Raw genomic sequence first — 13116 nt, forward strand, 5'->3', positions numbered from 1 at the left:
TTGTTTGGCAAGGAGGCAGATTTGGTGTCCTTCGGATTGTCTCGGGGGCTGTGCGTGCCAGTTGCTCGGATCGAGGAAGTCGCATCGAATGGGCTTGAAGATGTTCAGAGCAGGTGGGGTACGGCAGATATTCGGAGGAGTTAAGTGGTCGGAAAGATTGGCGGCTTGTTTGGGTGAGGTCGTGCTGTTGATTGGGTTAAATTGTTCAGAGGCTATACAAGGTGACTTGGTGGTATCAGTTGGAGATTGCTTAATGGGAGGCTGCAACGCGGGCTGGCCCTGGGTGTACAGTCAGGAATTGTACGTAGGTCGTGGGTTGGGCAGGGTTTCATTGTCTGTAAAATGTCATGGGTTGGGCTGTGGGTGTTTGTGGGAGGTTGTGGGTTGGGCTGATAGCTTGTGTAAGCGAGGGAAGGATCTTGTGGCGTCGGTGGAAGCACAGGCAGGAGGAGCTCCCTTGCGCTACACGTTCTGCGGTGAGATGCACTTTAGAAAGAGGGTTTGCATGTTCAATGCATTTAATTTAAATCACACGTGACCACGATTCCATGGTAAAAGAATGACAGCATGGGACAGAACCTGATAATTTCAATATTTGGCAATCATCATTTGGGCTAAATGTTATGACACAATGTTGGTGTGATACACACAAGCCAATTTTAGCACGTCTCATGTATCCTTTACAGTTATGCCCATTACAGTACTATTGAATCACCTGAATACATACTAATGAACTTTATAATCAATATTCACAAAAATACATTTAATCTAAGACTTATACTGTGTCTGTGCTTGCTAAGTCATGCTTGGATTTTTTTTTTATATTACAAGCATATGTTGTCTTCAAACTTACAGTATGGAGAGGCCTGTCTAGAGTACTGTGCACTGGTACTTAAGCAACCTTGCAAAAAGTTAACTTTACATCAAGTTTGATGTTTGTAGTAAGCTGTATAAAGCAGATGTCATTTTTCCCGCATTACGTGAATTAATGAGTTCTACCGAAATGACGTACATTGAATTGACAGTTTTTTTTTACAGTAAACAATAAAACCACGCTCCTTGTAAATCCACAAAGAGCTTATTGTATTATTAAGAGCCTCCTCATGCCATGTCAGTATAGTTTTATGACCATACGTTACCATGCCGGTCATTGCGAGTTGGTGAACAGCAGATGGGGAGTGAGGCAGGACTAATTTAGATATCGCACGCCCCTGGTGTTGGCCATGACCAAGAATCTAATTGTGCCCGGTTCCATACATTTTAAATAATAACATGACGTGGCATTCCATATACATTCCATATATTGCTTAACCCAAGATTGTTATGCAGTTCAGTTTTTATATAGTATATATTTGCAGTACTTATTGTAACTTTGGACATGTAAATGCTCGTTTATGATACTCAACATAATGTATAGAGCACGCTCTATCACTCATCCGGCTATTCTGTACGCAAGTGTGGTATGCAGCACTTCCTATGTATGACGCATACAGACAGATCTTTTGGTTTGTCATTTTTAATCAAGTTGTTAAGAATGTATGTAACAGAAAACTTTCAATGGATAACATGGACACATTTGTTCATATATACTGTATGGTGAATGTGAGAGATTCGTATATGTCCCCCTGGACGATAGTATTGACATAGTAACCAAAGAGTTTGTGGCATCCCCCACTGTCTGTGAGACCACAATCCGTCTCACTCCTGGACATGAGCCGTTCTCATCGTTTCATCTGTTTTGTGGTCATCCTCTCGAGCACATTCTCTCCTTTGGCTGCAGTTACATCACCAGGCTCCCTCCATCATCCCTTCTAGCCACTATGTCCCCTGCCCAAGCCCCCCTTATTCCCTTAACATGTCATGGTTTTGTACAGTACTGTATTTGATGGTGTGGTTAGTGCTGAGAAAGTAAGTCATCAATGGACCGAGGCAGTGTTGTTTGCATAGTGTACTAATGGCAATGCCATCAATCAGTCACTAGAAAGGCAGGATGCCTGCTTAGCGATTAGAACACTGACTGGGCTTCTGCAACTTCCTTTCTGAGAAGCCCAGCAGCTGACTTCAGCACTCTGCTCTTTACAGGAATCTTCCGGTTATGAGTCAATATGCCTTTATGAGAGCAGACCAAGTACAAAGGTGATTGATGAATGCAATTCTCAGTGGGTGGTACTATGGTTTTGAAATGCGTGTCCTAATGCAACGTGTTCATGGTGTTATTATATTAATACACCAGAGACACTTGACCTGACGTGCAAGCATTTGTATTCAGACTCTAACAATGCGGAACAAAAGGGCCATCATAAAAATCAACAGTATAAATGGGTGTGTGTACATTTTCCAGTTTTAAATCATAATGAGCGTAGTAGTATTGCATTTCTAATAGGAAATATGGGATTGTTGCTCCATGACTGATGGTTCTTTTTAAAACTATCAGGACAAAAAAACAGCTAAATCTAACTTCATATTTACATCACGCCAGTGGAATATTAGTACAAATTTTGCCGTTGTCGTTACCTCATTTCCTGTTCTATAAACAGTGAAACATGGCCGACTGATTCTAAGCCAGATTAATCCGTAACACTACAATTGCAGAATGCTACCGTGCTGGAATGGTCAGCACACTGGACTTGCAACCCAAAGGTCACTGGTTTCATCTCCTGGCGTGGCAGTGGAAACAAAGAGCAGGTTCTTTTTTTCCCCTGCCTCTGCGCGTCTACCGGTATAAATTGCTACACCACAATTCATCGGCAGGTCGCTTGTGGTCGGTTTAATCGTGGGAATTTCCACCTCTTCCCAAGACCTCTGGCCAGCGTGGAATGTTAGGCCAAAATACCATCGAGTCCCCTCTAGTTGAAGCCCTTCTGCTAGCAGTGGCCTGAGCAACCACTCCAGAGCTGAACCTGTACTATTATCACCGTGACCACAATTGCATTGTATTGCTACACGTACAAGAAATAAACTCAATAGTGAAAGAAAGCGGTGAAATTAAAAAAAGGGGGGTGGAGTGGTGGCGGAGTGGTTAGCACACTCCCCTTGGAAACTGGTGATCCAACCCGCACTGACCATCACAGTAAAACAACAAAGCAACCACCATGACTGACATGGGGTGTAGCAAGGCCACAGCAGGGGATTAACAAAGGGCTGTATTTTGTGTATTAGTATTGCTTCATGTAAGTAAGATGGATCATATCGTAAAGCAGCGAATGTGGCTATTTTATTATAGCTGTAATGGGAGTTGTGTTTTCATTGTTTTTGACAAAGGGCTGTATTTTATGTATTGCTTTATTCTAAGTAAGATGGATCACATTGTATAGCAGCGTATGTGGCTCTTCACTTCTATCTGTAATGGGAGTTGTGCTTTCATTTTAAGTGGATAAAAACAATGTAACTTAAGCCAAACACTTCGGCGCTAAACATTCAAAACATTGCTCTTGTGAGGGGCAGCGATAGGGCTTACTCCAGATTTCCATGACAACAGTTGCTCATTGAACCCTTGCTAAGGTGGAGTATTATTTTTGAATACATACCACATTGCACGAGTCTTCCTCTCAGCAAGAAAAAAAGCTGTGCTTCTTTACTGAGTAGTTTTAAAATGAGATTTAAATAAAGTCTACTTTTTATCCCAGTGCTATGCCCTTGCTAAGCCTAGATGACAAACAAATCATGTTTTTTGGTGTTTTGTCATTCTGAAGAAGGTCGATTGCAATGTATGCCCCTTGCTAGAGCCTCAAGGGGTAAAGTTGTGTTTTCATAAACTCTGTTTTACACTAACCAGGCACGTGCTCAACGTTGAGCTATTGTGTGGATTAATTTACGGCAAGATATGGCTCAGTTACTCAGTGACAGGAAGGAGTTGTACTTTAGAGGTCTGTTTGTCGGGCAGTGCGGCACAATTTGTTCAGTCGAAGAAGTGAGCATGACACAAGCCAGACGTGTGGGATTGTTTGAAAACTTTTGGTACATGGACCGCAAGTGTACCTTGTTTTATCAACTTTTAAAGAAGTGCATACATACAGTACTGTGTTAAAGAGGTATGTACACTGTTTTAATTATATTATTTTGTATGACAATATGCCCTCTCATTGCTAGGTTTGCTAGCAATGAGAGGGGCTTCAAGAGATAATATGAGTACAATATTTATTGTTTTCATTACCTCTGTAAACAGCAAAGCATGGCAGATTGATTTTAATAAAGATTAATGCATAACACTAGCTGTAATAGACTGTTCTAATTGTAATTCCTGAAGGATGAACACATCAAGTTTACTGGGTTTTAAATACAAATCAAGTAAAGTTTTATTTTATTATACTGTTTACATTTTTAACACTAGATGGTCATATTTTAGTAATAGAGTTTTCTTTAATTAGAAAATATACAGATTCCTATACTGTCTTAAAGTATACGAAACAACACATTTTTGCTTTGTTGATAATGTAGCAGTGATTTTTAATACCAAATTTTGAAAGTAAAGCAGACTTTTATATTGTCGTATAATCGCTGTACCAATGTATTAACTAAAAATATGTCCTCGTAATTTTAACTTTGTAAGAATGGTGTACTGCTCTACATTAGTATTAACAGTGCGTCAGTGATAACTGCAGAATTTGTTTCAGGCCTCATTTCAATGCTGTACAATCAGTTTGCGCATTTTACTTCAGGTTATAAAGAAGTGCAACAGTAAAGTGTTGGCAAAGAAGATTCCTTTTTTGTTCTGGGAGTTTTCACAATGTAATACTCATTCCTTTGTTTATAATGGGGATTATCTGAAATTAATCAACGCGTGAAAGCAGTCTTAAATATTAGAAGCGTGCAAGTTAGCACACGCAAATCCAGCACAAGTCAAAGATGGATTTACCACCTGACAAAGTAAACCAATCGTTCTATGGAACAGGCCGCAAAGCCTCCCGTTTGGGTCAACTGCGTCTTCCTAGAAAGTTGTCACCTGAGAAGTTTGCGCCCGTGAAAGACAAGGCAGATGAAGGTGCAGGGGAAAAACTATTTGACTTCCGCGCAAGTGTCCTTGTGTCAAAAGACGTAGAATATGCACGTGCGACGCAGGTCACAAAGGCTGATATGTATAGTGGTCTGAAATATGAACGAGAATCAAAACTGGAGAACAAATATTTAAACCCATCTATGGACGTGAAGCTCAGCCAACAAAGTGATGCCGGTTTGTCTTCGTTAGCACAAATCAAAACTGAATCATACAGCATTTACAAGAGTCCTCCACACAAGGATAAAAGTGGAAACGCTGGCCAGAGCGGACTGCAGCAGATACAACTGAATACGACTTTGCAAAGAGAAGCTGATGATGAACAATCCGATATTGAATGTGCACAGACACACGAAGATGATAAAAACAACAGGAGTGAATTTTTACAATCAAAACGTATTGCACATACCTCAATGGAAAACAGTGCAAGTTTAAAGATTAGAGACCGTGGCAGAGACACAGACGTTTACAGGAATTTCGATAAACAATTTAATCGGAAAGATGCCTCATTCTTGCCAAAAACATTTTATTCATCGTCTCTTGATGAGCACACGGAGATGATGACAGGCCATACCCCTAGCATCCGAACGACCGTAGAGATGGAAAATAGTGTGGCGTCGCCATTAAAAAATGAGGATGGAGGCCTTTTTTTAAGACACAACTTTGCACAAAAAAAGACCGATCAGCCTTTCAGCGCTTCGGTTGACCACAGGCCAGTGATGGAGCACCGAGTCGTCACAAACGACTTGCCAACGTCAAAGGTTGACGCGTTACCGTCACGCGACAGCTTGCAGGAATCTGATTTAGATGACGGCGGTCAACATTTTGAAAGCATGTTTGATCTTGGTCGTGTTCAGAAGAAACGAAACCGCACATATGAAAGTAAAACCATTCATTTTAAGGCTTCATATTCAAACGATGATTCTCCGAAACGGGATTTACATGACAGAAATGAAGAGTTGACATACGCCGGTGATCTCTCAGCTGAAAAGCAAACGTGCATACAGAGCTACCCAATGTCACTGCCAAAGAGTGAGAACTCTCCAGACACTGATGTGGATAACAGTAATGCAGGATTGGGTAATAATGGTGATCAATCAGTTGCTTCAAAGAGCCAAACCTACACACCCAAGTGCCCGAGTGCACACTCCGAGTTAAGCCCTCCAGAAGAGAGATGTTCAGACTCTGATTTAGATGAGAGTAATAAACAGTCGAGTAACAAGGGCGATGATCCAGTTGTTTTACAAAGCCAGCAATGCACACTCAGTTACCGTAAAGAAATTTCTGGGTTATTTCCTTTACATGGGAGCTGTGCAGACTCTGATTTAGATGACAGTAATGGAGGGTTGTGTAGCAATGTTGATTATAAAGCCCCTTTGGAGAACTTTGCCAAAGCGCATGACTTTCCAAACCCAAACTCTATGTTATTACTTAAAAATGATAAGTTTCCAGGTATTATTTTAGATGGCGGTCATGAACACTTGCACGTCAAGTGTGGTCACACATCATTGCATAACAACTTAAGACATGATGTAAAAAATTTAAATCATAAGCTGCTACATTCAGATGATGACTTTGAATATTCTGAAGCTTATAACAGTCAAAATTATGAGCAGCTGCATAACATTAATGATCATACGTGCCTCTTAGATAAGTCGATGTGTACAAGGCATTTTGAAAAAATAATTTCTGCATCAACTCACATAAGTGAGGGCTCTTCATGTTCTGATTTAGATAGCAACAACAAGAACTTGAATAAGGCTATCCGTAAACAACAAACAGAGAATCAGATTGACACTCAAGGGTCGCCAAGTAGATCATACACACCGCCAGGTTCATATTCAGTTGATCACCCACATGGACTGTGTAAGGGTAGTGGCGAGTTAATTAACACGATTGATCAGACACTTGATCTGGAAAAGAAAAAAGAATTTCTATTAATTACCCCCAATGCAGGATATTCATTTGACAATACGTCACATAATTTGGATGATGACAATGAATCACTTAGTATCACAGACTCAGAATGTTTGGATAGACCAGGAATTCAGGATGATGGTCCCATTTTTAAAACAGTGATTTCTGACAGGCACTCAGATGAATCACCTGAAGGGACAGAATATTCTAGAGATTCTAAAGTGAATTTGCCACCACGGAGAAAACGGACACAATCTCCAAGCACCAGACTTATGGAAAGTGAGAGAAAACATTCATCTCGTGCTGAGCATTCGCATGCAACGAAGAATGAACTCTCAATTTCTACGCCAGATGATTGTGCCTCTTGTCGATGTAAGAACTACACATTGAAAGCATTACATAAATTGATCGCAGGAAACCTCGAATCAGACGAATCTGGGAATGAGTTAACCTGTTTAGAATTTTCCAATGGCCAAGAAATTGCAAATGAGACCGAGCTCAATGGTGAGGATGCGCATTCAAAGACAGCATCAACAGGTGAGAAAGTAAGTCTGAACAATCCTATGAAACTGACATGTATATTTATATAAAGTACACATATGTAGAGAACTCTCATCCATGGTGATGTGGTGGACGAATTCCGCGGATTTATATTATCCGCTGGGCTTTCCACAAATTGACTCCATTTGTGCACAGGAAAGAATGTCGATATTAGGAAGGAAATAATAGATAATAGGAGCTTTTGCGGACCCTACAGCAGGGCCGGATTAAGGTTCTTGTAGGCCCTATGCACTTCTGTTTCGTAGGCCTTCAGTCATAACTCTTCAGTATGGTACTGCCCATCTTACTACCACCGCTGTCACTCGCTTGCCTCACGCGTACTTCATCCAGCCACTGGACATATGTCGTTAATACTGATACGTTCATTATTTAGTCAGTGCCCTAATTCGATGGGAGCACGCTGTGTGCCGCAGATAAGCAGATTTTATTTGAAATTGTTGAGGGAAAAAACAAGTTAAGCTTAAAAATATTATAATCGACTGCCTCTTTGTATGTCCACTGCCTATCCTTGCTATATAAATATATTTATTCAAGAAGATATCTTGGTAAAAATGTTATATATATAAAAAAACATTTTTAGTTTTCACAGGCACAGTGCCTACTGTGGCTTGTTGGATAATATGGCCCTGCCCTACAGGTCCTGCTGATAATAGGAGTCGCGGGTAACAGGGTTGCGGATAAGATAAGTTCTATATACACAGTAAATCTTAAGATGCTCACACAAGACTCAAAAACGCTAATTTTGTAAGTAGTCATACATACTGTATATTTGCACAATCGAATTATAAGTTAAGTAATATAACTGTGACTTTTCTTGTGGTAGGAGTGGTGTTCAAAAAGCAACAGACATATAAAAAGCTGAATTCAACTCAAGTGGATTCATTGCATATGGTTGAGAGAGTGTCTCATACAGGTATAGTAATTGATACTTATAAATAATGTATTACAAGTGTCTAAAAAAACATCAATCATTCAATTCATCGGCTGACCATAAATAATTTAAATACAATGCAAAACTCTTGGGAAGTGGTCCGAAAATTATTTTATTCAATTGTTAATGCCAGTGATACATGGACATACACAGATAGTTTTTTTTTAACCACTCCTGGACGAAGGTCTCCCCAACACCATGTTGATCATGGGGTTTATCTGACCATAACTTCACCAGGCTCAGTCGGTTGGTGAAGGTGGGGGGAGCGTAGACGTTGAGGGTATCACATTATGTACAATGGATTTTTTTTGTACTTCTCTCTGCTGCTCACAATGTAGCCAGGCTCAAGCCTGATTAGCTGTTATCTGAAGGGATCGGTGCATTTCGGCCGATTTAATCACAGAGCAGTAATGCATAGCTAGCATATTGTGTTCGTATGTACGAACACAGATAATTATCTCTTGTGCATGCCTCGAAGCGTAGAATCAGCTCAAGTGTGTAATGTCTGATCAATCTGCTCAGTGTTACATTACCGGGTTTATGGGAGGGCTCCCAGGCCTCTAGCATTGTTTAATCTTCTACGTGGATCTGCTTAATTACAGCAAATATTTCCTTTGTTCTAGTATTTCTGACATGGGGATTGTAGATATAAAACAATGTATTTCTAAATCTGCAAAAAAATATTAAATATGGTGGGAAAGGGAGTGCAGTAATTGCCATGTAGATTATTGAGGGTATGGTCGGGATAGGAAGCTAATGAAGAAACCCACCCAGGGGCAATTATTGCATTACAAATAGCAACGCAAGACCTCGGGGTGCTTTGCGCATAATGTACGCAGAGAAGGCGGAGGTTGGCAGCTGCAACTCTGATGAATCTTCTTAAGTGCATTGCCTTGGTGTGTATGTCTGTGTGTGTGTGTTGCTGTTTGGCGAGCAGGAGTGTAATGGTTAGCGCACTGCGCTGCGAGTTAAATTTCAGCTCACTGCCAACATCAGTGACGAATAACTGAGCCTATGCGGGGCTTCCCCGAGGTAGAATAAGCCTTAAATGCTGGCTTAACAGCGCTTGGCCCAACAGTCTGCGTGGTTGCAGAGGGACCTTTGTGTTGTTACATGTCGCTGTGCGTTCACACAGAGCTGATGTTGAGACTGACGGCGGCATGGAAAAACTCCGGAGAGCTGCACGAGGCGTGCCAAGAGAGACTGCGGGACAATCTGCGCCTGATGGAGAGTGAGCCCGCTGAGCTGACGGCACTCTTCCACGTGAGCTTGCATTGTCACGAGGGGCAATTTCGTGTATCTCTGCTTAACTAATCACTTGTGTAGTTGTTGTATGGGGGGTTTTTCCCATGGGGGTGGTGGGGGGGGAGTGCTTGAGGTAGTGCATTGCTTGTGACCTTGAGTTTGATTCCTAGCCATGGCTGACGTAGCAATGGCGAGTGCTATCTGAGCTGGTGCTGGGCCCGTTCCTCTCTTCACCAACTCGCACTGACCGTTGTGGTGAAGTATGGTCAAACAGACCTTGATGGCCGACATTGCATGGGGACTCCTTCATCCAGCGGTGGATTGACTAAGGGCTGAAAATTATTATTCTGAAATGCTTTGCATGAATTTACTGAAAAAATGTGTTTAGTCGTGCTGATTATATTATTCTTGAATAATAAGTATGCAGTATGATTATGGCTGTTTCATTTTGTGGAGCTTTGTTTACACTTCCATAAGTATCTTGAAAAAGCGTATAAGGGCCACCAAAACTACCGGAGTGAATATTTTGTTCATAAATGAAACAGTGAAATTACTCATCGTGCAAGGGGGGATAATTCAATACCCTGGGATGAGATTTCGTGTCAATTTCTGTGCCATACTTCTGCCATACTCCTGTTGGATCAGTGCCATGTGCCCTGAGCAACAGCCATGTTGTTTGCTCAGTTTCTAATGACACTGCAGTTTTGTGAGCACAACTAATGACAACGGCCTATTCATTTCACTCCACACCTAATCCTGTGACTGTATGGCCCTACATGCATAGCCTTGGCTGCAGTGAAATTTAAGGTAAATATGTTGTTATACCCTCAACAATGTTGGTCATGTGTACAGTTCAAAATAATGTCCGCTATAGTTAAAGTTTTGTGAGGATTAAACTAGTGAGTAAGCATTACCTTACATTAACATCTACAATAGGCACTGTGTCAAATGTTGTATGTGTTTTGAAAGTAAATAATCATGATTTATTGCCCTTTTGTCGATTCAATGCGGCATGCTTGAAGGGTTCCCAATATTTTGTTTGGTCATGATGGGGTTTGCTTGACCATACTTCACCATGCTGGTCAGCTCGGGTTGGTCAAGGTGGGGTCCAGGACCAGTTAAGATATTTAATAAGAAATGATTGGGGTGAAGCCATGGTGTAGAGGTTAGTGAGTGATAGTCCTTACCACCCCTACCCCTATCACCAACCCACACTGACCAGCATGGTGAAGTATGGTTATATAACCCACATGTCCAACAGTGTGGGGAGGACTTCACCCAGTCATGTATTAACAAAGTGGTGTGCTTTTCGATTTAAAACTTTCGTGACTGCAGGGATTCATCTTCTTGGTTCTTTCGGTAAAGTCACGTAGAATGGAAATAAAATAATAAAAATAAAACATAATAAAATAATTTTTTTACGACGTTTCGGCCACAACACAAGCTTCAATGAAGCTCTGTCGTCCCGACAGGTTTGTTCCTTTCACCTTCACCTGAAGAAGGCTACTTGTGTTGTGGCCAAAACGTCGTGAGAATTTTATTTTATTGTTTTATTTTTACTACTTTATTTCCATTCTACGTGACTTTACCGAAAGAACCAAGAAGATGAAAGTGGTGTGCATTATTATTGTTATGAGAAAGAATGGCGAAATGTTAAGAAGGTCGTTAACATTGCAGTGTGGACTTTTGATTTTGCAGGAGTTGTCAGTGCGTCTCCTCTCCATCCACAGCGACTCAGACTCCATAGCCATCACGTTCAACACAGCAGAGGAACTCGGGAAATTCACAAATTACTACTCCCTGGGCAAGAAATTCCACGCATATTCATTTGTTTAATTGTGCTAATTTATTTCCAAAGGTGTAGTAATTGCCTTGTTTTAGATAGCACACTTTGTATGGGGTATTATTCTCCTTTTAAATGCTTATTGTCATCTGCAGGGCTCGTGAGTGAGTGCCTGAAAATTGCTCTGCTGAGCGACGCTGTCTGGCTCATGGATCCCTGTGAAGACCAAGTCACGGTACAAATTGACATGAACGATGAGAGCATGAGGAAGATGCACCTCAGCCTTCTCCTTCAGGAAGGTAACATTTTAAATAACCATCAGCAGTAGCCACGATCAATAAAGGCCTCCCCCAAGCCATTTCCATATCGCAATCAATCTCACACCTACACGGGAATCGTTTCATCGCTCCATCTCCTTGGTTGATATCCTCTTGGCCACGTTTCCTCCCCAGGCTGGCCCTCCACCTCGCCCCCTCCCTTTGTTATTCTCAAGCACCGGCCATCATCCCTACTGAGTGACGTGTAATGCCCAAAGCCACTTAACATTACTTGACAGCCAATGGGGTGTATTTATGCCTTCAACCTGAGGTTATTCTCTAATCCATGTATATCTTCTCTCTGGCAATGTGATTCCAAGCATGGATTGCTACAGAATGCTGTGTTTTATACCTGCAATCTTTGATTTTAAAATTAGTTTTGAAAATCGCCCTAGTGCAGGGGTCGGGAACCTTTTTGGCTGAGAGAGCCATGAAAGCCACATATTTTAAAATAAATTTCTGTAAGAGCCATATAATATTTTTTAACACTGAATACAACTAAAGAAATGTCAGCTAAGATTTATTTGCGAGCCAGATGCAGTCATCAAAAGAGCCACATCTGGCTCGCGAGCCATAGGTTGCTGACCCCTGCCCTAGTGCTTTCGAATGGTGCAGTGAGCTGATATTCTTTACGTTATGTATTTATTCTGGATTTGAAGTTTTCGTGACTGCAAGGATCCATACTCTTTGGTTATTTCGGTAAAGTCACGTAGGTGATGATTGCTTGTGTTGTAATCGAAACGTTATTTATTCATTTCAATGTTTTATTTATATTTTTTAATTAAAATTTTCACCTACGTGACTTTACCGAAAGAGTTATATATTGCACCAGTTACATGACATTCACTTTAATAACACGCAGCTTAACATAAGTCAACAAACTGGTGGGTACGTTCTGCTTTTCTTTGACCGTTGCTTGTTGGAACGATCCTTCTTGACCCATCTGGGGAGCATTTCGTCTGGCTGCGGCGGCGACGGTAGACCCCACGCGTTGTTCTTTCCCCCCACCCCTCCCCAGGTAGGTTTCACGTGCGTGCTTGGAAGTCGTCCGCGAAGGCGTCGGGGGAGGAGTTGGCGTTGGCGGAGGGAGAGGTGCTCCTGGTGGAGCGAGCGCAGGGCACGGGGGCGTGGTGGACAGGGCGAGCCGTCTCCTCCACCAAGCAGGGCCTCATCCCGAGGTCGGCGGTGGAGCCACTGCAGCACTTTCACCAGTGAGTGTGCGTTGGCGGCCCAATAAGCTGTACGTGCCAAGAACAGCCCCTTCAATTTTGTTTTGTAATTAAAATTTACGTTAATCTTTAGCTAAGAATGAACATTTTAATGGGCATAAAATACATTTCCAAAATCTAATTATCGCTGCAATGATTTA

General features: G+C 41.6%; 1 protein-coding gene across 5 annotated transcripts in view; it reads left to right on the top strand.

The window, feature by feature from the left end:
• Window positions 1-13116, top strand: part of SH3TC1 (SH3 domain and tetratricopeptide repeats 1) — a 26189-nt gene continuing 13073 nt past the window's right edge. Inside the window, exons 1-8 of one of the 5 annotated variants that reach the window (XM_076065863.1) lie at window positions 401-476; window positions 2593-4031; window positions 4659-7447; window positions 8295-8384; window positions 9538-9665; window positions 11346-11451; window positions 11586-11729; window positions 12766-12958. In XM_076065863.1, the coding sequence (XP_075921978.1) occupies window positions 4846-7447; window positions 8295-8384; window positions 9538-9665; window positions 11346-11451; window positions 11586-11729; window positions 12766-12958 (3263 nt within the window). In that variant the 5' untranslated portion in view covers window positions 401-476; window positions 2593-4031; window positions 4659-4845. The other 4 variants (XM_076065866.1, XM_076065865.1, XM_076065864.1 and 1 more) reach the window with 4 other exon arrangements.

The sequence above is a fragment of the Petromyzon marinus genome, chromosome 9, assembly GCF_048934315.1.
Source record: "Petromyzon marinus isolate PM22_M1 ecotype Great Lakes invasive population chromosome 9, UKy_Petmar_22M1.pri1.0, whole genome shotgun sequence".
NCBI classification, from domain to species: domain Eukaryota; kingdom Metazoa; phylum Chordata; class Hyperoartia; order Petromyzontiformes; family Petromyzontidae; genus Petromyzon; species Petromyzon marinus.